The following is a 24,177-nucleotide window of genomic DNA, read 5'->3' on the forward strand; positions in this document are numbered from 1 at the left end:
TTATTGTGCAAGGAAGTCAAACCAATGATCTTCATTCATCCTCAACTATTAATTGTCTTAAGCTTCATTCACAAAGAAAAGATTGTAGATATTCCTAAATTAGCTGCCAAGTGCTCCTTCCCATAAGAAGTGAACAATGATCATCCCTGTAGGGTTGGTATGTCCTATGTAAGAACAAAAACAGAAATAGCAGTTTGTTGGTGAATCAATTCCTTTAAAATATTATTTATGCTTCCTTAACCTTTGAAGTCTAAGTACAGATTCCAAAGAATCTTTCCAAGAAAGTATAAAAGATATTGATCTCTTTCCTCAGCAGGAAGTACAACTTAAGGAAGTAAAAACTTCTCTATCCAGATATGGTAGGTAAAAAAAAAGAGAGTGACAGCAATAAAAATGTTTTTTTTTAAAAAATAATGAACAGAAACCAGCAAATAAGGCTAAGGAGCTAATTTAGAAAAAATGATTTCAAGTTTGGTTTAACAAAGTAGTTTGGTATGTTGAAAAGAATGATGGACTACAGCCATAAAGAAAGTTTGAGAATATCCTCTGTATCTTGAAACTAAAAGTAGAAGTACCACAAAGCAGGTGCCAAGATGTATATGTAGAGGGGTTTCCCCGCCGCTACTTTGATACATAAATGAAATCACATCTTACAACAACAAAAAAAATACTTTTACATACATGTAGAAATATTCCTGTTAAATTACATTCATATTCTTAGAATTGGATCTTTTCTGATTCTAATTGTTGGCCCAACTGATCAATTAGTTATTAGAATTCTAAGTGGTACAGTGAATAGAGTGCAAAGCCAGAGTCAGGAAGACCTGAGTTCAAATACAGCCTCAGACACTAGCTGTGGGTGACTGTGGGCAAGTCACTTAACTCTGTTTGCTTCAGTTCCTCATCTGTAAAATGAAATAGAGAAGGAAATGGCAAGCCACACCAGTATTTTTGCCAAGACAACTCCAAATGAGAACGTGAATGAAATGAAGGAACAATAAAAGTGACAGAGTTGGTTAAGTGCTGATCAGCACTTTAGTGAACAACAGCTTTAGTCTTAGTATAGGACAGTTTTATTGCCAAATGTATAAAGACAGATAGCCTTAGAGAAAAAAACTTGATTTTTACTCTAGATGCCTTCTTCTTTCCTATACTCCATTTCTAAATCTGTTGATATTATAGTAATTACTTCATATCCGAATATGGATTTCAGTTGACTTCTGATGGTGATACTTTTTTTTTCTCAAAAGAAATTTTTTAAAAGAAAAAAAATTAGCTCATCCACGATTTGTAAAGCACTTTCAGATTTGCAAAGCATTTTTATGCATGTCATCTCAGTTGTTTCTCATAGCAACCTTATCAATTTTCAAACACTAGGTTTACTATGCACATTGACTAGTATGTTTTATGTACCAAATCTATTCCACTGATCTATCACTCTATATTTTATCCAGCAGCAGATAATTTTTGATGATTACTGTTTTATTTTGAGATCTGGTATTGCCATGTTGCTTTCCTTTATCCTATCAATTCTCAAAATAAAAAAGGAGATTGTGAGAGGTCGCCTAAGCTGCTCTTGAGTTCAATTTACCAAGTTCAAATGAATTCTATCCTCAAATATTTAAAGAAATGGCAGATATAATTATTGGTCCATTATGAATGATCTTTTAAAGATCAAATCTTTATTTTATTCCTTAAAAGAAATTATGAGACAGCAGACTATGGGCCAGTGTTCATTACTGATTCCTGGCACAACTCTAGAACATATTAATACTAAAGTGAAGGTTAACTGTCATCTGGATAGAGGTGTTAATTAAGCCCAGGCTCTTCCTAGTGTATCCTGAACAAAATTAATATGTAGTTTGAAGTATTTAACAAAATACATAAAATTACAATAAAAATATAAATAATGCTCATTTGTGGTTTTCTAAGTCAGTCTGCAGGAATCAGTTTCCATTTGTGTTTGATGTCACTGATCTAGAAAAAAAAAAGGAATGAGCTGATTTCAAAGTGGAAAGTCAAGTCACATAGATTTTTGTTGACAGTTACTAACCTATTAGTCAGTGAAATGCAATAGATAAGTTTACTTTTGTTTGCATGTTCACATCCCCATTTGACTTTAAACTCCTCATAGTCAGGGATTGTATTTTGACTTCTTCATATCTCCAGACCGTAATATTAATAATTGCTAATAAGTATTACTTATTAATTACTTATTAGCAATTATTAATATCAGCAAAGCTTTTTGACAAAACATTTCACATTATTCTTGTGGAGTAGCTAAAGAGATGTGAGCTATAATTAAGTAGATTGGCTAAACCTAAAGAGTATAAGTCATTGTTGGTCTAAAGTCAACTTCAAAGGAATCAACTCCAGTAGAATTTACTTTGCGATAGGTAATGCAAGTTACTATCCCCATTTTATAGAGGAGAAAAATGAGGCTCAGGTTGAATGACTTATCCACAAATGGTTAACAACTAATTTTATGTGTTTAGATGAGAAAGCTGAAGCCAACAAAGGTTACATGCTTTGTCCCAGTTAACATAGTCAGAAATTTGAATCCATGTGCTCTGACTCTAGTTGTTCAGTCATGTCTGATTCTTTGTGACCACATTTGGGGGATTCTTGGCAAAGATTCTTGGCCCCCCCCCAAAAAAAAAGAGTGATTTGTCATAGCCTTGTTCAACTCATTTTATGGATGAGGAAACCAGGATAAATAGGGTAAAGTGACTTGCCCACAGTCACACAACTGGTAGGTATCTGAGATTACATTTGAACTCAGGTCTTCTGACTCCAGGCCCAAGACTCTGTCTATGTGCCACCTATCTGCCTTTGGGTTGTTATACATTAAAATAATAATGGATGAGCAGCTATATCTAAGAAATTAAAAAGAAAGTCTTCTTCATGAATACAGGCCAAGCAGAGTTGATTTAGATAGCATATTGGACAAACTGAATTTGGAACAGTATTAGAAAAAAGAAAAAGAAAGACCTTCAGTGAAACAGAGAAAGTAAAGAGGGTTTTGCCCACTGAGTCAAAGAATAAAAACAAGATAGACTGGAGTGTTATACCTCCTAATACTTCCTGTGGTAATGAGGCTAGTGCCCTGTCAGAGTGAAAACTATAAAACTAAAAATAAAATATAAAATCATACTGATCCTTTCATCCAAAGAGCACTGAGTACTTTGAAAAAACAAGAAAGAAAAAGAAAAAAAAAAAACAATTTGCAGGTGTGATTGTTTAGCTGTTAATAATTTGGGGGTGGAAGGGAATTATGAAGAAGGAGAAAGGTCCATGGGATTGAGAATGAGGAAATATGCTAGTTTTTAAAATAGAAAATAAGGTCAATTCTTTAAAATATAGAGTGCTATTGATTCCTGACAACAGTCTAGATCAGATTTTTCAAAGGGGCAACTTTATGAACACTTAGAAAGAAAAGTAGTGTCCACTATTTAAAAATATGGGTAAAGATGGACCAAACCTGGGACTTGATCACAACCAAGTTAGTCTCCTTCTATCAATGCAAGTGATAAAAACTTACACCCTTAAGAGAATTGTTTATTGTATGAAGGGATTAAGTGTTTCATGTAGGTCAGAGACAAAACTAGAACCCAGGTCGTTTTGGCTCAAAGACCAATTCTCTATACACTATACTCTGCTGCCACATTAGGAAGTATTGTTCATTGATAAAAAATCATATCAGACTAACTTCTTTCCTTTTGGAGTTTTATCATAGTTACTTAGAATAAGCATATCTAGGTTTCAGTGAAGAATCTGATAAAATCTTTCACAGTGTCCTTGTGGTCAAGATGGACAGTTAAAGACTGGCTTATGGTCCAGTTGATTGGTTTTAGAATTGGAGCAATGACCAGGGCCAAAGGTCAGTGTTTAATGAACTGAATCATCCTGAATCTAGGTCTATAATAAAAAGCCTTTGGACTTTATTCTTGGTCTGGTTATGGTCAACATTTTTATCAGTGTTATAGGAGATAATAGCAAGCAATGCTTCTATCATCTTAGCTGGGAAATATTGTTAATAATTTGATAGAATTGTTATCCCAAAGAATCTTAACAGACTAAAATAAGGAGTATAAATGATAAAATTAAATTCAATATTGATGGATATAAAACTCTGTACTTGGATTAGGAAACACACACAAACACAATTCATTAAGAACAGAGTGAATAAGGCATGGCAAGAAAGGAGTTCACAGGAAAAAGACTAGAGAATTTCTGTGAACTGCCTATTCATTAAGTCAAAGGTGTGATATGAGAGCCAAAAGAATTAAGGTGATCTTAGCATACATGAACAGAAGCAGAGTTTCCAAGAATTTGAGCCATGCTGCATTATTTACTGGTCTGACAATATCTGCTGTATTATGTCCAGTTTTGGGTGTCACATTTTCAGAAATATATTGATTAGATGGAGCAAAAATTTGTCCTAGATCATCAGCCAAATGTATACACTCAGTGGACCTTTTAAACAAAATAGCTGCACTATTGCTGAGTCAAGTCTTTTATGTGACTTTTAATGTACATATGTACACATTTATGTACATATTAATATTTATGTTGAAAACATTTATATGAATAGACATAGTGAGTTAGCATTCACCATGTATACAAAATATCCACTATGTGTATTCATGTAAATGTTTCCAATATAAGTGTAAGAGTATATATTTCACTTATTCCTTAGCATATTAGCCACTGGGGGACAAAGATAGTGTTTCTTCAATGTAGCATACTGAATGGAACAGTTTTCTGAAAGTAGCATCCATGTACAGCTACTGGCTAAGAATCCTGGAAGCATAAAAATTAACTGACTGTGGTTAGAAATTCTCTAGAGAACTTCAGGGAAGAAAGCTGTAGATAAACTGTAAGATACCACATCCTGACATATTTAAAGTGAATTGGCAAGAATTCACAGACTTCCTAGGGTCACATTTACTGAATAGTTAACATGAGCCTTGGATTAAGTATTGCATAAGATTAAAAATAAAAATAAATCCTAAGGCGGAAGCCTTGCCTTCCAACAATGACACAAATGTACATAAAACAAAGAGGCCAGATAATCTATAATCAAGTACTCAGTGGTATGGTATATTCCATACCAGAAATTCAAGTTATTGTAGGCGAGAATTATCAGAAAAGACTTCATGGAATAAGAAGTGAGGCTTGAGCTGGATGTCAAAGGATGAGTTAGACTACTAAAGCAAAGGTGCTGGGAATGAGGGAAATTTACAGGAGAGGGCAATGGAGAATTCACAAAAGTTCTGCCTTGGGAAGTAATGGGAAATAAGATTGGACAGATCATTGAGTCGATGTTATGGAGGGCTTTAAAAACCCTAGCTTCCTTTACTGAGATCTGAATCTGGTACTTCACTATGTCATGGAGGTTGTCCTGTATTCCATGACCATGGAATGTTGCACTCATATGGCTATGGCTGAAATTACACCCAGCCCAGAAGGCTCCAAATGAAGGCTCAACAAGACTGAGGTTCTGTTGGTTCTGACCAGCAGGATAGGAAAGGTCATCATTAGAATACTGGTCACTTGATCTCCCTTCCCACTCCCCTCCCTGTCATGAAACTCTTTCAAATCATGGAAGAGTTGCAGTCCAATTGATGAAAGAGTACTCGTAGCAATGTAAGCTATTATCATGAACAAAAATCATAAAATTTAACTGGAAGGTCCTCAGTGTTCATCCAGTCCAACTCATACAAGAGCCAGAAGGTAGTTTTCCCTGTTGACTAGATCTAGTAGAATGCAAACTTCTTGAAGGCAGGGCCTACATAATAATAAGCATTTATTTAGTTTTATGGTTAGTATTTTTTCTGTATTATCTAATTTAATAGATTCATAACCCAAATCTACCATTAGTGCTATAAAGTTCTCAAAGGAAAGCAAAAGAAATTCAGTAAGAAAGACAGAGACAGTGAAAGTTAGACAGAGATAGAGACAGAGAGAGTAAGAGAGAGCTTGAAGACATAATGTGACATACCCGTGATAACTTCCTATATACTGAGGTCATTCCAAGAATTTCTTTCCTCTTGCCCAGACAAAAAAAGTTTAATTTTACACAATTTTTCAAATGACAGTATAGCATCCTCTTGCCTTTTAAATGAGGCAATCATGTTTTCCTGTTTTGTAATTATTATAACAATTTTAGCTGTATCTATCCATTTTGTGTGTTTCAAAGGCTAAAGTTTATTCTCCAGTCTCAGCAGGGCTATAATAAAGATATAGAGATTAAAATTATAATTTATATATTTAATGAATGAATCCTATATTAATTGCTTATTCTTTTATGTGTTTTAGTCAGTTTCATATTCTTAGATTAATATAATCTATTTAATCAAACTCCTAGAAAGTAGTGACCTTGTCTTTTTAATTTTATAAAGTACTATACTAATTAGTGCTTTCTGATGCAAATTCTCAACACAACTTGATCCTAAAAGAACCAATTTCTTTTCACTAGTGATAACAGTAGTAAAAATGGAACATATACTTAAGTATCATGACTACTGGAAAAGAATATTGGTCTTGGAATCCGAGGACTGGGATGGAACCTTGAAGTATCTGCTATTTACTATCTTTGACATCTCAGATGAGTCACAAGCTTTCTGGGCCTCAGTTTCCTCACCTGTAAAATGAAAGGGTGGACTAACTTTTCTCCATAGTCTCTTTCAGCTCTAAATTTGTGATGCTGGCTATTTTACAAAAGGAAGTCAAATATATTCAGAATTAGACAATTTTAGAGCTGAAAAGGACCTTGATGAAAATCTAAATTAATCCTTCCATTTTTTCATAAATGAGGAAAGTAAGGTTTGCAAAAATAAAGTGTCTCACTGAAGTCATATAATTTTGTAATAAAGTCAGGACTAACAGGATATAGGCTATCTTCCATGCCAGTGAAGTTCTAATTTGAATGTGTGTCTATTACAAGTTCACCAAATGTTTAAAACAGACATTCCATTGAAAAATACTAATGTGCTATATGAAATGATGAGCTTGATATTAAAAATAGATTTGCAAAAAACAATAAAGAGTAAAGTGGACAAAATCAAGAGAACATTGTATAAAGTAAGCAATATTTTTTTAAACTTCGAAAAAGAAAACATCCTAATGATAAAGGATATTCATTACAGATATTCTATATAGATAAAATTACTAAATTCAGGTAAAAATAATACAGCAGTGTTTTCATAAATTGCCTTTAAAAAAGATTGATTGACCGTTTCTTGCTGAGGAAGTTCCATTTGCTTGATAATGACAGCAAGGTCTGGTATTCTGAACAGAAAGAAAACAAGCAGCTAAAAAGGGGAAGAAACACTGAATAGTCACTGAAGCGTCACTTACCAGAAATGGTTTTCTAGTGTACCTGGGAAACTGAATCACGAAAGGGGAACCTCTGAGCACAGAGCTGGGATTCATTCATTCTGAGTTTTTAGTTTGGTATCAGTCTGATAGAGGTAGAGTCTTAGTACAAAGGCTAAATGCTTCCCTTCTGTCTCCACCCCCTTTTAGGTAAATAGGATAGCAATATCACTTCCCACATTAGGAGGCTGTAAGAATTAATTTGATTCAATTCAATAAATATTAATTACCTACCATGTGCTAAGTGAGGGATACAAAAAGGACTAAAATACAATCCCTGTTCTCATGGAGTTTACAGACTAAAAGGAGAGAGAACATGCAAACAAAGCTATACAAAGCAAGTTATATAGAGGATCGATGGAAATAATTAATAGAGAGAAGACAATCGAATTAAAAAAGATTAGGGAATGCTTCTTGTAAGAGACAGGATTTTAGATGGGGCTTAAAGGAAGTCAGGGTGGTCAGTAATCAGAGGAAGAAAGAGAATAATTCCAGGCAAGGGGGACAGGCAGAGAAAATGTCCAGAGCCAAGATATGGAATGTTTTGTTCATGGAACAACAAGGTGACCAGTGTCACTGCATTGTGTAGAGGAGTCATTGTCTCAGGGAGTGAGATCCAAGAAGCCTGGAAAAGTAGACTTAAGTTATAAAGGAATTTGAGTACCAAACAGCATTTTGTATTTGCTTCTGGAAGTAATAAGAAGCTGTTGGAGTTAATTGAATAGAAAGGTGACATGATAAGATTTGCATTCTAGGAAAATCACTTTAGTGGCTGAATAGATGGAGTGGGAAGAGACTTGGGGAAGGTAGACCCTCCAAACAGGATACTGTAGTAATCAAGGTGTGAAGTGAGGAAGGGGCTTACACCAGAGTGGTAGCAGTGTCAGAAAAAAAGAAGGAGGCATATTTAGGAAATGCTGCAAAGATGAAATCAACTGGCCTTTTGACAACAGTTTGGACTGGGGATGGGGAGAAGGATGAGAGATAGTGAGGAATCCAGAATGACTCTTACTTTGTGATCCTGAAGGACTAGAAAGATAGTGTTGCCCTCTAGAGAAATAAGAAAGGCAGCAGGAGGAGATTTTAGGGAGAAAGATAAAGGGTTGTGTTTTGGACATAGTGAATTTAAGATGTCTACTGCATATCTAATTTGAAATGTGTGGAAGGCAGTTGAAAAGATGAGATTGGAGGTCAGAAGAGACTGAAGCAGGAAAGATAGATTTGGGAAACATCAGCATAGAGATTACAATTATGTCCATGGAAGCTGTTAACATCACCCAGTGAAGTAATATAGGGAGAGAAGAGAAAAGGGGCCCAGGATAGAATCTTGAGGGATACCTATAGTTAGAGGGTCAACTGCTTTAAGTGTCTCTTCTTTTTTTTAAACCATTTAACTCCAAACTTATTTACCAATCAATGAAGTTACCAAACTTTTGTTATGCTCTTGAAGAAATATATCTCCAACTCACAAAGCTTTAATTCCATTCTCTGTGAATTAAAATTTTCAATCCTATTTTCAGTCAAATCCAAAGGAAGAAATATTAAAATAGAACATGATATATTGCTACCTCTTTCCAAAATTATACTAAGAATGAAAAAATTGATTAACAAGAAAAAAATCAACTATCATATGTAATTTCTCTGTGTCAAGTACCTTTTCTTGATGGAGCCTTTGCCTACCAAAGTTATTTGATTTTGCCAACTTTTGAGGATCTTAGCTAAGCTCCTCTCAATGACCTATGGCACCACTGTATCACAGTCCCATTTTTAGTAACCAGCATCGACACAACAGCATTTAAATTAAATCTTATTTATGACTACCTTACTTTTTGCTATTTCTAACAATGTCTTATCTAAGTTACATGAACAAAATCACCATAGTAGTGGAAATTACAAAGAATAACTGTATTCTTTGGGCAGGGAGAAGGTGGAGGTAGGAGATGGGAAGGCATATTGGAGGAAGAAACAGAAAGTCTCAGTGATTTGAAAAAGATATAAGAGTTAATAGGGAAACTCCATAGAATATTAAGAAGAAATAGAAGGGAATACCAAAAGAATGTAGAAATAGATTTTGTTTTGTTTACTACTGGGAATTTATAAACACTTAAAAACAATTTTAATATTCAGAGATACTATAGTGAGAACTTCATAATATAAGACAAGGGAAAAATACAGGTAAGGATTAGAGTGTAATCTAACCCTTAATGATAACACAGCAAACCCAAACCTATAGTTTTTAATACTTTTATTGCAATTAGGTTATGCTGACACTAGGTGGCAATACGGCTTTAATTCAAGTGGTATGAACCATGATGTCCAATGCAAACAGAAACAGTGGCTACTAAATAAATCGTACACAAAGATCTCTGTGGGCTACAGACTGACTTAGCAAACACATAGTAACATTTATATTCTATTATATTTTTATATATTTTGTTAAATATTTCCCAATTAAATGCAACTATAAGATATTTATCAATTGTCTTCTGTTCAGTGAAATGAACTTCTAAGTAAAAACTGATGCTTTTGATCAGTAATTCTTAAACATTGTCAATCACAACAAATCTCCTGTGTTTTTATCAACAGAATTCAGTTAGTATGTTCTTACCTAATTCTTCCTGAATCCCTTTTAGAAACCAGATTTCCTAATTTTGACATTTTTGATCTGCTCGTGGTCAAAAGCCCTGTGAAGCTTTTCTCCATTATTTGCTATACTTCAGCTTTAGGGAATCATTCCTTTAAATGATTGTACAACTTAGGTCATAGCACAGAATCTTGGACTTGGATGAAACCTCAGAGTACATTTAACACAACCCCAGACAACATTTCACACAATCTGAAGTGAACCAGAATCCCTCTCCAACCATCAATGACAAATGTTCATCTACTTAGAATGAAGGAACTCATCACTGCCTGATGGGCCAATCCTTAATAACAACAACATTTGATCTCATTTTATCCTTGCAATTATCCTGAGAGGTAAGTGCTTTTATTATTCCTATTTATATTCCTATAGAATTAAAGATAAAGAAAGATTAAGTAACTTGCCCAGAGTAAAACATGTGAGTGTCTGAGATAAGATTTAAACTCAGATCTTCCCACTCTAAATACTACATGTTATATCCATTGCCCCCCTTTGCAGTCACCTCTAATTATTGGGACAATTTTCCTTACTGAGAACTGCATCTCTGCCAATCTTGCCCATTGTTTCTATTTCTGCCCTCGAGGACCAATAACATAATTTTTCTACTTGGAAATCCCTCAGTTACTTGAAAATAGTTATCTTATCTCCATTAATTTCCCCACCCCCAGTTCCTTCAGTTTTGGTACAGTTTATTTTTTTCATTATTCTGACAGCTATCTTCTGAATGAGTTCTAATTTACAAAGGCTATTCCTAAAATGTGATGAGGCAAACTGAGCATAATTCTTGAAATATGCTTTGACCAGATAAGATTACAATAATCAATTAACATTTATTAAACACCTACTATATGCCAGATACTATGATGAGTGCTAGGAATACCAAAAAAAAATGATAAAAGACAGTCTCAAGAAATCTACAACCTAATGAAGAAGACAAAATGCAAATATATACAAAACAAGCTTCATATATATAAGATGCATAGGAAATAATTCATAAAGGAAAGGTCCTAGAATTAAGACAGAAAAAAGTCTATCCTCTCATTTTAGAAATTATGACATTCTTAATGATCAGTTCTATCTCTCTGGGTCATTACTGATTTCAAACTTTTCTATTTTGACATTTTTATAACTGTGATTGTGTGATTACTCTTCTTTATCCTTTACTGCTTAAACAAGTCCTCACAGATGTTGAGAACTATTCTTGTAAAAACAAATTAAAAGAGCTCTAAAATTTTACTTTATCCCTATCATATTGGCAAAAATGGCAAAAATGATAAAAAGAAGAAAATTATAAATATTCAAAGAGCTATGGTGTAGTTTGAAATTATTCCAAATAGTCAATAAAACAATTTGGAATTTTGCTAGAAAAGTAATTAAATTATACCTACCATTTGATTCCAATGAATATATTGGAGATACACCTAAAAAGAGTCAAAGCTAGAAGGAAAGATTCCATATACACAAAAATATTTAGCAACACTTTTTGTTTTTACAAATAAGCAATCAAAAATTAGAAATTAAGATGCCCAATAGCTGTGAAAATGTTGAATAAATTTCAACCTATTAGTATAATTGAATAATGTTGTACAGCAAGAAGATATATATGAAAAAAATTTCAGTTTTTTGGCCTTTGTATCCCCTGTGCCCAGCACATAGTAAGTGTTTAATAAATATTTGTCAGTTAATCACTTGAGCTGGTATTGACTGAAGTAAATAGACCAAGAGAACAATTTACACAGTGACTACAATAATGTCAAAGAAAACATTATTGAAAAACACCAGAACTCTTCTCTATGTAATAAACAATCTTGATGACAAAGAAAGCTAGTGAGGGAGAACTCATCCTTCTCAGCAAAGAAATGATTCAAGAGAATGAGTAGTGGATTTGGAGTTGACCAGGGTTCAAAGCCACGTACTACATACGTGATCTTGGGAAAGGCCATTACCATTCTACGTTTCAATTTCCTCTTCGGTTAAATGAGGAAATTGTCTTCCACTAGCTCTAAATCTGTACATTATTAAAAAGTACTAAATAAGACATATGTTGTCAACTGTAACCAGGTTTGTACCTGACACATAGGAAAAGTCTAATAAATGTTTATTGATTGGATAACTTGTACAAGAGAAGAGTCAAAGGCAGTGGTGATAGAGGAGGGAGAGTTTCAGGAAGTGATAGTGATATAAAAAAGGCATCAATAAAGCATCTATTTTTAAAAAGGAGAACTAGAAGAGAGAAGTACATATAGCATCTCTGTGCTGAGAACATAAAACTCCCTCAGGGCTTGGTCTCTCTAATAAGGAAATAATCTTCCTTTTCACTGAAAGAAGAATGAAAGTACCCCTTTTATTTGCAGAATAAGTGAAGCTCCACAGCAAATCTGATTAGAATTAGGAATGACCTAGTTAGTGTCATACTGGAAGGAAAAGGGTTTTGGCCAAAAGGGCTAGAAGTCAAGTTGGGAAGAGGTTACTCCTGAATATCAGAAAAGCTTTTCCTTCCCTAACTATTCAAAATCAGGAAGTGATGACATCATGGCTCATACAGTGTGATGTTGTAATGTGTATTCACCCAACTTCCTGTTTCCATTGGGGAAGGGAGGAGAAATTGTGGACTGAAGAATCTAAGGTTTCTTCTTGCGAGGAGGGTAGATGAACCATAGAGTTTTGGGGAACAGTTCTCTACAACTCACCCTATACTAGACAACCCCAACAGAATTATACATTGTTTATTCAGACAAATAGTCCTCTTTCTTCCCATCACACTCTCAACTTAATGTACTTAAACTTTTATTAGGAAATCTGAAAACATTTTGACTGTAATCTCATGTATGCTATAGATTTCCCAATTCTATATTGATGGTTATTGTGGAAGCAAAGAAAGCCTGGTAATATATTATTCAATCTAAATTGCTATGTATTACTTTCCCCCAGAACTTAAGCACCATAAGTTATCTAAGCATTTCTGTCTTTTCCCTGAACAATCAGAAGAGGCCTTGTGCAGGAGTTGGCCTTTGAGCTAAATCTTGAGAAAAGCCAGGGATTCCAAGAAGCTGAGAAGAGAGAAGAAGGTATTCCAGGCATAGGAAACAGTCTGTACAAAGACCTAAAGTTAAGAGAAGGAATTTTGTGTGTAGAGGATGCAATATTCTAGCTAGGGAAGTAGTATGAAATAAGTTTGGCACAGTAGGTTAGAGGGCTTTAAATATTCCATCTGTTTATAGAGGAATTTGCATTTTGTTCTAATACAGAGGAACCCACTAGAACTTCTTGAGCATGGGAGTGACACAATCAGATCTCTGAACAAGAAGTATCTATCTGAAAGTTCTGTGAAGAACAGACTGGAAAGAAGAGAAACAGGAAGATCAATTAAATTATTACAGTTGTCTAGCTGAGAGGTAACAAGGGTCGAAACTCAATGATGGTGGTATGAATGGAGAGAAGGCAAACAATGAAAGAGGTATTTAGGAGAGAGAACTGAAGTGGCAAGGTGACGATGGGACTTTGTAAAGGATAGGAAAAAGTTAAAAATGACTGATATAGATTCTGCTCAAAGCAAAGGGAGGGAGAAGAATGAAATGGGAGAGAAATTATGAAGGGGAAATATTTTCTTGTTTTTTTTTTTCCACCCAAGATACAGTTGTAAGCTCCTTGAAGAGAGGGATTATTCCATAATTGCCTGGATTCCTAGTATTTTTTCCAGAGCCTAGCATTTTTCTATGAAAGACTGTATATAACTCCATCCTGCCACTTTGGCATAACATCAAGGGGCTTTTCCACTCATCCCTTATGATAGCACAGATATGTCCTAATAGGTCACCATCTCAGAATACCTACTTGGCCCCATGTAGCCACTGTAGAAGGGTACTGTTTATATTCTGACATCTGATGAATCATTTCTCATTCAGATGTGAAGCTACTTAGACTAGGTCAGCAGTGGTGGTAGGTATAGCTGTGAAGAGAAGCAAGGTTTACTTCCTCAGTTCAACCCTAACCTACATTAATAGTGGTGAGTCATTAAAACTTCCTATTCCCTTGGTTATAATTAATAGCTAAAACTCCTGACCAATATTAAATTATATATGTTATTGAATTAAAGATGTTGGTAAAATGTACTCCTGCATAGTACACCAACATGACCATATCATTTCCTATGAATATGATTTGTAATTTACAAAAGATCTTTTTCAAAGTTTTCCTGTAAAATGCTTTTGAGATGAAGATCTTAAGGAGAAATAAAGGGGGACAGGGAAGGAGATAAAAAATGTAAAATATATTTCTCCCAGAATTTTAATAATTTTGTTTTAAATTACTTTATACTTTCTTAAGATAAGATTGTAGAAATTCAATATAAGGAAAATGACCTTCCCTTCATATATCATCACATAAATCAATACAGAGGATTAAACAAACACAAAACTCTATAGGTATCTGAAAGACATAAGGAAACTGTCAGAAGTCAACAGATATGGAGAAATCTTCAAAAATATGTTAACAGGAAGTCAGGTGTATTTCTTGGCAAATTGCTTCTGCTTTCATGTATACTCACGTATATTATACTTAAAAAAAAAAAAAAAAACCAGTGGCCACTATTGAAAAGATTACAGATCAGTTAAAATCTCTAAGAAACATGTAGTTAGTTGCTCTATTATACAAGAAGAAATGGGAAAAGAAACCCTTTAATTATCATTGTTTTCTTGAAACTATGAACTAGTCAGCTGAGTAGTACCATTAGCAGATATTTGTTTGTATAATTGGTATTTTACTTAACTAGCATTAAATTAGTTCTCATAAGTCCCCATGAGGAAAGTAATTCAGTTCTAATTTTCCCATTTTTCCAGGTGTGGAAGTGACTAAAAAGAGGTTAATTGGCCAAAGGGAAGATGGCTGAAACTAGAAATCTAAAAAAACTTTTTATAAGAACATACAAAATAACTTTCATTTCCATAAAAAACAAAATGAAATCATGGGTAATACAGTTCAACTAGTCTGAAGAATAAGCACACTTAAGACATTAATACAATCATTCAGAAATAGCCATTTTTCTTCTCTCTCAAGGATTTGAATGTGCATTTCCCCAAGGCCATTACATGGCTATTACATGGGGAAATACTGAAAGGAAATCTGGCTTCCTAGAACAATACATTTTACAACATCCAACACAAAATTCAAAGATAGAAGATATTTATAAACTAGAACATGCTTAAATTTTTAGTAAATTTACCTGTGCTGAAAAGTCAATTAGCTTTGGAAGCAGCAATTTCCCACCTTCATCACTCTTCAGGAAATCCAGCAAACTCCCTGTTCGTAGAACAAAAAGTCAGTGCTATTTCTCCCTGCTCTGGGGAGAATCCACACTTAAATTTAAATCATTATCACTTTACTGTATTCTGGAGCTTTGTAAGTTTTTGAGTTACAACATTTTCCCCAAAGTTAAATTCAACTACCTATATTCTTCATATCTTTCACAAATATAGAAAAATATATATATGCATATGCATATGTGTGTATATACATACATGTGTATGAAAATAGGGATTCCTTCAAATAGGAATGCTAATGGGAGATATAGGGATAGAAATTCTCTCTTTCTCTGTTTTTCTGACACTATCTGTGTGTCTCTGACCTTCTATTTTATTTCTCCATCTATCTCTGACTATCTCTGTATCTTGGTGTTTCTTAGTTTCTATTAGTCTTGTCTAAAAGCTAAATTACTGTGAATTAGTTATCACAGTTTCTGAATGCTCCAATAAAAACAATACAAAAATCATCATATTTCCTTTTCCCACCCCTCCCACTTTTAATATTAATATTATTATTAGGGAATCAGCATAGTGAAGTAAACAGAGTGCTGAATTTAAAGCTAGAGGATTTGGGTTCTAATTTTGGTTTGGGTAAGTCCTCCTCGACTCCTTGTTATTTACAACAATTCCTTGTCAATAAAAATGAAGAAGTTCAGTTAGATGGGCTCTAAGATCCATTTCTAAATCAAGATTTCTGTAAATTGATATTTTGCCTTTTGATTTAGATTAAATTATTGAATTTCTACTAATGTAGAAATGATCTGTCCTTAAACATCTTGGGAAGATTTTTCTTTACTGACATGAAGTATTCACATTAAGGTTCAAAGCGAAGAGGAATAGGATCCTGCAACAGAAGGGGAAGGCTTTTTCCCCTCCCCCCAAAAAGCACAGAATTCTGAAAATTGGACTGATTTTGGTTGATTAATCTCTAGCATTACTGATATAAATAGTAACATTTCTAATCAGCTCGATGACAATATAACCATTTCATCATTGTTCCCAGGATTTCTTAATTTCTCAATAATGTTAATACATTTATTTCATTTTTTCCTCTACAGCTGTTCTCTGGTCCATCTGACCATTTCTTAGTAATTTTATTTCTGGGTAGACATATGAAGAAAGCAATTATGTGAGTGCTTTATAGTTTTTCACCTATTTTTTTTATTTCACAAGAGTAAGACTCTGCTGGATAATTTTAAAAAATAGAAATTTTAAAGTATTAGAGTTGCTAACTACTGACTCATTGCCATATTACATTATTGGAAGAATGTTGCCACCAAAGCTTATTTCTTAAAACACCAACATTCTTCCAATAATGTAATATGGCAATGAGTCTGAAAACCCCACACAATTCAAAATAATCATAATAGGCAAGCCAAAGGGCACCAGAAATACATCAAATAATGAGTTAAGTAAGCTTCAATAAGATTTACAACTATTACTAAGTCATTAAGAATTTTGAAAAGGAAGGTCTTGTCAAATAACAAGAACTAGGCATAATAAGTTTGGGAACTTGAGTTTTTCACTAATACCTGAAAGATACCTTGTCCTATATCTAAGATTTGATAAAAGAAAATGGATAAGGATTGCACAGAATGAAAAGGTATATCTATATATCTACCTACGCGTGTATACACACACACACACACACACACACACACACACACACACACATATATGCATGTATACATAGGTATGTGTGTATATGTTATATATATGTCTGGTTATCTAGACAAATAGATGGAATGCCTATACTAAAGTGGTAGAACCAATGAATTCTCAAGATCCACAAATGATACAAGAAGATACAAAATTAACTAGTTTGGGAATATAGAATTCAATTTTAAAACTATGCGACAAAAATACTCCTATTTGGATATTAATCTAAGAAAATGAGTATCAGATTTTTTCAATATTTCCAAATATACATGATTGTTATATGTCCCACTACTTCATGTCTTAATAGATGGTCTTTGGGTTAGTCAGCATAGATGAATCAGTTCTCAGAGCCAAGAAGACATTCATCATTTAGGAGGCAAAATAAGCTTCCCTCACTGATTTAGATTGGTACACTGACAATAAATAATTTGCCCTCAAAACTGGTCCCACTTATTAATTAACATTTTCTAGAATTTGTGTATTACTAACTTGACTTTGAGAACTTGAGGTCTTCCCCATGTCATGAAGAGGAATCGATATGGGATTTTGATGGAATTGTTTAATGCTATTTAAAATACACTTACTGGGATAAATTGTAGATGCTTACCTTTTGCCATGTATTCTGTAATGATGTAAATGGGCTCTTCTTTGGTAACTACAGCATAAAGTCTCACTAACTTGTCATGCTGAAGTGTTTTCATGAGATTGGCTTCTTCTAGGAATGCTTGCACAGACATGGTTCCTGGCTTCAGAGTTTTCACAGCCACTTTAGTACTATTGTTATAGTAGCCTAGGGAGAAACAGGAGTGTAGAGGAGGAATAAGAGAAAAAGATGAGGGTGGCTATACTTATTCCAAAAATAATCATGGAACTGTGCATTAATAGACTACAGTTAGGTTAAAATTTTACTAACAATAACTTATACTTATTGCACTTTACAATTTCCAGAGCATTTTTATGATCCTCACAACAATACTGTAGGTTAATAGTACAAATCTTATTATCCTTATTTTACAAATGGAGACACTGAGGTTAAGCAGGGTTAAGTGATTTACTCAAGGATGCACAGCTTAGTAGCAGAAATAAAATCCCAACTGATGTTTGCATGACAAGCCCATTACTAACTTATAGTTACTAACCTATAAACACCAATCTATTAAGCATGACAGATATATGTAATATTGAAGCTAGCTATATTCAATTTGGGATTTTTTTTTTTACTATATATGTAGATTGAATAAAAAGTTACTTAAGTTGAATAGATAAGCTATGTTTGGTTTTTATTTTCTAAACCCAAAATATGGAAAAAAGAAAAAGGGAGAAAAAATAACCCAATGGAAACAATATCTATGTACAACTTTATTATATGAATAATTCAATATTCCAAAAAATTTGAAAGATAGAGGTGATGAAGAAATAGATGCTAGCTATTATAACTAACAAAAAGTAATTAGAATTTTCATATTTTCCTTACTATTTCATTTTGCTTCTTTTGTTTATGGAACAATGTTCAACATTCATTTTAGTGTTTAATCGTAGCTCACTGATATTTAGAGAAGAGGTAGTATTATAAGCCTTCTTAGCATAAGAACAATTTAACTTCCCTATCTATGGAGTATTTTAAATTTGATTTGTGTTCCAGTATGTAGTAACTGTGGTAAAAGCTGCTCTGGGCTTTTCCCCAGAATATTCATTTTTCTCACATTCCTGAAATTTTATCCAAATATTTTGGGAAGTTTTGGTGGCTAGATACCAGTAATGTAGCTCTTCTGCCTTACTGAAAATAAACAGAGCATGCTCAGGCTCCTTGAACCTATGACCTCCTTTTCCACTGACATACAGTTCCTGTTCCTTTCTTGTTTCTGCTTGGCAGTCAATAACTGTCTGCATAGGAGACTTCACATTTAAATTCTTTATGAAGATATTTCGGGAGTATTTAGGAAGGTAAATGTAACTCAGGTTTTTATTTTTCTTATGAGTTACTGGGAATCTTTATAAAGCCCATATTTTGGCAGACCCAGAACAATACTAATGGAAGTGAACTCTGAACACCCAGATGGAATACATAATCAATAGAATTTGGCTCAAAAACCATCCATGGGAAATAGAAGCCCAAATCTGCTTGACTTCACTGCTCAAAGTTTTCAAAACCATTTATTCTACTGGTAACTCAAAAGGAGAATAGGATTCAGACTGGAAGAAACTTTAAGGATAATACTGCAAATTGGTTTGAATACTTCTCATAGTGTCACTTGGTATATTTATTTCTCTAATATAAAAGAATATTTTGTAGATACTAAGATAGCAGAATTCAAAAAGGTACTTCTAAGGAGCAAGGTTATTAGTCTAGTTTAACCTTTCCCTGAAAGCATGGGTAGTAAACTCTTCTTTCTGCATAGATTCTTGCACATTAACTCTATGAATACAAATGGATAGCAGCATTTCCCCAGGAATGAAGAAAAAATAAATAAAAAGTATAACTGCCAACAGGTATTTAGATTTCTTAATCTTTGCTTCTCTGAGGTGACTAACGTAATTCAATTCACTAAGTATTTATTAATAACAATAGCTAATATTTATAGAATATATTGAGGTTTTAAAATCACATACACATATATGAAAAATCTCACTTGAGCCTCACAACAACATTAAACTAAGTGCTTTTATCCCCATTTTACAAATGAGCAAACTGAGGCTGAGAGGTTAAATTATTTACCTGGTATCACACAGCATCTACTACATATACAATCCATGCTAACTACTGATAAAGATACTAAGATAAGGCAATGTTTCTGATTTTATATGACTAATAGTCTAGGAGAGGCATTAGAAATTTTGTATATGAAAACAATTCTATATTGCACCATATTTTCATAGTTACACAACTGACAAAACTGTGGAAGATGAAATATAGAATAATTTATTATGTGTTGATTATATTTTAAAATTGGCTCAGTAGAGCAAAATGAAGTCTTAAAAGCTCTTTTCCAACAAGAAGTCTCCTATAAAAACATTAAGATTTTTTTTGATAGATACAATCACAGAGATAAATTTGTTTGCCAGCCCTCTGAGTAAAAGGGACATAAAGGAAGAACTATATTGGCCAACATGAAAGATTTTAGCAGAACCCAAATAGAAGAGCTATCCTTTATAGAGATTTACTTTGTAAGTGACATTGTACAAACATTATCAAGTGTCAGGATACAACAGAACCTCCTCAAAGCAACAGAATCTGACATCCAGAAAATCCTGTTTTCTTTCCCCAAAAGACAGTAGGCAAAATCAAAATAACTCTTTGTTGACTGATCCCCTCCAAAAAAAATTTTCTTATAGATTGTGCAGTTCCTAAAGCATAGTGACTACTTTGTTTATATCTGCGTATCATCAGAGTCAAGCTTAGTTGTTGGAATCCTTACAAACTGCTAACTAATTAGAGTTGATCTAATCTTACAAAAAGATGTTTTGGGCAGGACCTGAAACAAGGTACTAAGTAGAACTAATTAGTACACTTAGTGATAAAAACTTAATATTTAATGCTTGTCTGTAAATGTAAACACCACTACACTACATCACACCCACCACACCACACCAATCACACCTAAAGAAAGGTAACTGGGGATTTGGTGCAGAAAATATTCAAAGAATGTAAAACAGGCTATAGCAAGGAGGCCACAAAGTTTATATAGGGACAGCAAGCATGAAATTCAGCTCAAGTATTTTATATATCAAGGGAAGTAGGAGATAAAAATGATTAGGTATGTTGGTTCAAGAAATTTCTAGAGAAATTTTTAATTATCCCAGATATATAAGTATATGTGTGTGTGTAAATTTATATATGCACATATATGTGTATATAACATTTATTGATAATAAATCATAGTTTTGTGATCCTCAAATTCAGTTATACAATCCTATATAGGGTCATAATCCACAGTTTAAGAAACTTTGCTCTAGAGATTGGAATGCTAGGCAAAAGAATTTGAACTTTATAGAGTAGAAAATAAATATATGTAGACCCATTTGAGTTGTAGTGAATTAAAATAAGATACCATTGAAGGATTCTGGACAGAAGAATGAGAAGTGAGAAGTCTAAATGATTTGTGCATAATGAAGGCAATCTGATAACAATGTGTGGATGTTTTAAATGAGGAAGAGAATGGAAGTGTTAAAACCTGTTAGAATAACATTGCATAAGACTAGAGCAGGGGAGTAGATATGACTCAGTTTGTGGAAACGGAAATCAGGCTTGATAACTGATCAGATATGAAAGAAAGAAGAGTAAAAGATAACGAGATTTCAAATTTAGGGGGTCTAGCTGAATGACAATACTAGTGACAGAAACTATGAAATCCAAAGAAGAGTAGATTGAGGAGAAGGAGATAAAAATTTCAACTTGGCCTCAATTATGTTTGTGGTATCAGCAAAACATTTATATATTGATGCCCTGAAGATGGTTGAAGATGTGAGTCTGGAGCCTAAGAAAAAGAAGTCAAAGGTAGAGATAAAGATTGTATTGTTGCTCAGTTGTTTTTCAGTCCTATCTAATTTTTTGTGACTCCATTTGGAGTAGATATTTGGGAGTCTTCTGTGTAGAAGTGATAGTTAAAGTCATGGCAGTAAATTGGATTTCAGAGAGAGAATGCAGAAAGAGAATTTGTGCTTGGGCAGAAGAAAAAGGGTCAGCAAAAGATATGGAGAATTAACTAAAGATAGGGGGAAAAAACCAGTGACTTGGTATTTGAAGTAAATTGAGGAGAATATCTAGAAAAATTGTTCATCAACTTTAAAAAATTTAAGGATAAGGACTCAAAAAAAAAAGGCTATTTGATTTCAAAATTAGGAAGAAAATGGTATCTTTGAAGAGTAGTGTCAACAGAATTACTGGAGTGCAGAAATGAGACTTCAAGGACTTGAGAAGAGAGTAGATACCTTTTTAAAGGAGTCTGGTAAAAATCTCAGAGGAGGAGAGGAATGAGATTGTCGCTTGCTGGAAAATATTATAGCACAGTAGAGTACTAGGATTGGAATTTGGATGACCTCAGTTTAAAACTAATCTTTGATACCTAAACTGTGTGACCACAGAAAAATCTACTCACCTATAAAATGAGGATAATGTCTAGAGTATCTACCTCATTGAACTGAAAGTTAAATCAAGTAACTTATGTAAACCACTTTATAAAGTGCTTACAAAGGTTTAAGGTGCTATGCAAATATTAATTATAATTAAAATTGTATTAGGGATATTCAATATCCCCATTATGTGGCCAGTTATTATATATACAAAACAAAATAAAAAGCCCACTTAGAAAACCCAAAAATCTACCAATTTTTAAATTTGTTCCTGTAAGTAAAACATGCAGTTTCAGAGTCTCTCTCTCTTTCTTTCTCTCTCTCTCTCTTTCTCTTTCTCTCTTTTTCTCTCTCTCTCTCTCTTTTTCTATTTTTCTCTTTCTCTGTTTGTCTCTGTCTCTGTCTCTGTCTCTCCCACTTTCCCTCCTTCCCCTTTAAATATAAAAGGCTTTTCAACAACTCAGTTGGATTTCTAATCTGTATTTCAAGTTCCTAATGAAAGTAGTAACATACAAAGTAACATCTGCAACCAAAATTATCAGTTCTGTCTTTACTTAGACAAATATCTTCCCTATCACTCAAACTAGAATTCAATTATTTCTGTTAACAAAAAGATTTTTCCCAGGGACTTTCCCCAATTCCTTCCTAATTCCTCAACTTTCCCATTATCTACTCTCCCTTAATTCTTAGAGCTGATGAATTTCTAGAGTCTGTGATTTCTCTGCTGCCAGAAAGACAATGTTTTCCTACCCTCTGAAGGGAAAGAACATTGCCTATTTTGAACTAACCTCAACTGCAACAACAGTTTTCCTTTTTATCTGTTTAAAGTCTATATTCTTTTTGACAAATATTTCATTCCATACACCTTTTCTGCATTGAGGAAAAAGGCCTAGGGAATGTAGAAGAAGCAGGAAGAATTGAAAACAAGAAGGGCCTAAATGGCCAAAGCAGGGACAGGCACATATTTAAGGAAATTTTAGAACTCCACAAGGTCAATCCTAGCCTGATAGTGTATTCCAATTTTTTCATCATTAGAATGATACTGAGTGAAAGAAAATAGAAACAATAATGCCTTGAAGGATTCTTAGAAATTATCTGGTGCTTCAAAGTTCTTAACTTGGGGTCTTTTTGTAAAAACAAATATTGACAACTGTTTTAGTATAATCCTATGTACTGGTATTTTATTGCATGAATTAAAAAACATTATTCTGAATAGGAGTCAATGACAAAGAGGTCCAGATTAAGAAGCACTGATCTAATCCAAATCCCTAATTTTACAGATATCTAAGGTTCAGAGAACAGGAGTACAATATTATTTACTGAAGATAACTGTTAAAATGCACACATCATTTGGGATAGAGAAAAAGCAAAAACCTTTATTATTTAATAATTTTGCTAATACAGATATTAGAAAAGATTTGAGACATGAATTCAGGATACATGAGATGGAAGGAAAGAATCCTAGTTAAAAATTCTAGAATAAATGAGATTGGGAAAAAGATGCATAGATGAAAGAGGATTGGTCTCAGTGAAGAATAAGGATAGTTAAAAAATTTAACATGTATTATTAAGGGTTTTCTCTGTATGTGATAGAGATAACAAGACATTAAGTTTTATTCAGGAATGGGGTTCCAGCATTTGGTGATAGAAGAGAGAATCATAAGCAAGTGCCAAAGATAATTGTAGACAATCTTCTATCGTATCACTTTCCTAAGTGAAATCCACTACCCTTGACTAGCAATGTCTAACCCATCCTTTTCCTGGGAATGAAAGGAAGAAGGTGCCTCCCAAAATATTAACTACTTTCCAATCTGCCTTAAACTCTAATGCCACCAATCCTCTTGATGCTACAAAAATAAATCACTTCTAGTACAATATTTCCTTTGAACGTTCTATATTTGTTAAGTATTAATGCTTTCCCTTAAAAACCTCTTAAACTACTCCTGACTGAACCAGAAAAAAAACCACACATGATAACAACAGTGTGAATGAAAAGATCAGTAAAGGCAGCCAAACTCTAAATGATGCAAAACTTATAGTGATCCAAGGAGGGAACTCCTAAGACTCCTACTTTGTCAAAAGTAGTTGGTCACTGAGCTGCCTGTTTTAGCTGAATTGTTTTTC

The 24,177-nt window shown here is 33.6% G+C and overlaps 1 protein-coding gene across 3 annotated transcripts in view; it reads right to left on the minus strand.

Annotated features, from left to right (window-relative positions):
- The window catches only part of LYN (LYN proto-oncogene, Src family tyrosine kinase), a 130,917-nt gene that overhangs the window by 14,670 nt on the left and 92,070 nt on the right, over positions 1 to 24,177 (minus strand). For all 3 annotated transcript variants that reach the window (XM_051970178.1, XM_051970176.1, XM_051970177.1), the window contains 2 exons: positions 17,591 to 17,773; positions 15,246 to 15,322 (listed from right to left, as the gene is read on the minus strand). In XM_051970178.1, the coding sequence (XP_051826138.1) occupies positions 15,246 to 15,322; positions 17,591 to 17,773 (260 nt within the window). The remainder of the gene's footprint in view (positions 1 to 15,245; positions 15,323 to 17,590; positions 17,774 to 24,177) is intronic.

This window comes from Antechinus flavipes, chromosome 1 (assembly GCF_016432865.1).
Source record: "Antechinus flavipes isolate AdamAnt ecotype Samford, QLD, Australia chromosome 1, AdamAnt_v2, whole genome shotgun sequence".
NCBI lineage: Eukaryota > Metazoa > Chordata > Mammalia > Dasyuromorphia > Dasyuridae > Antechinus > Antechinus flavipes.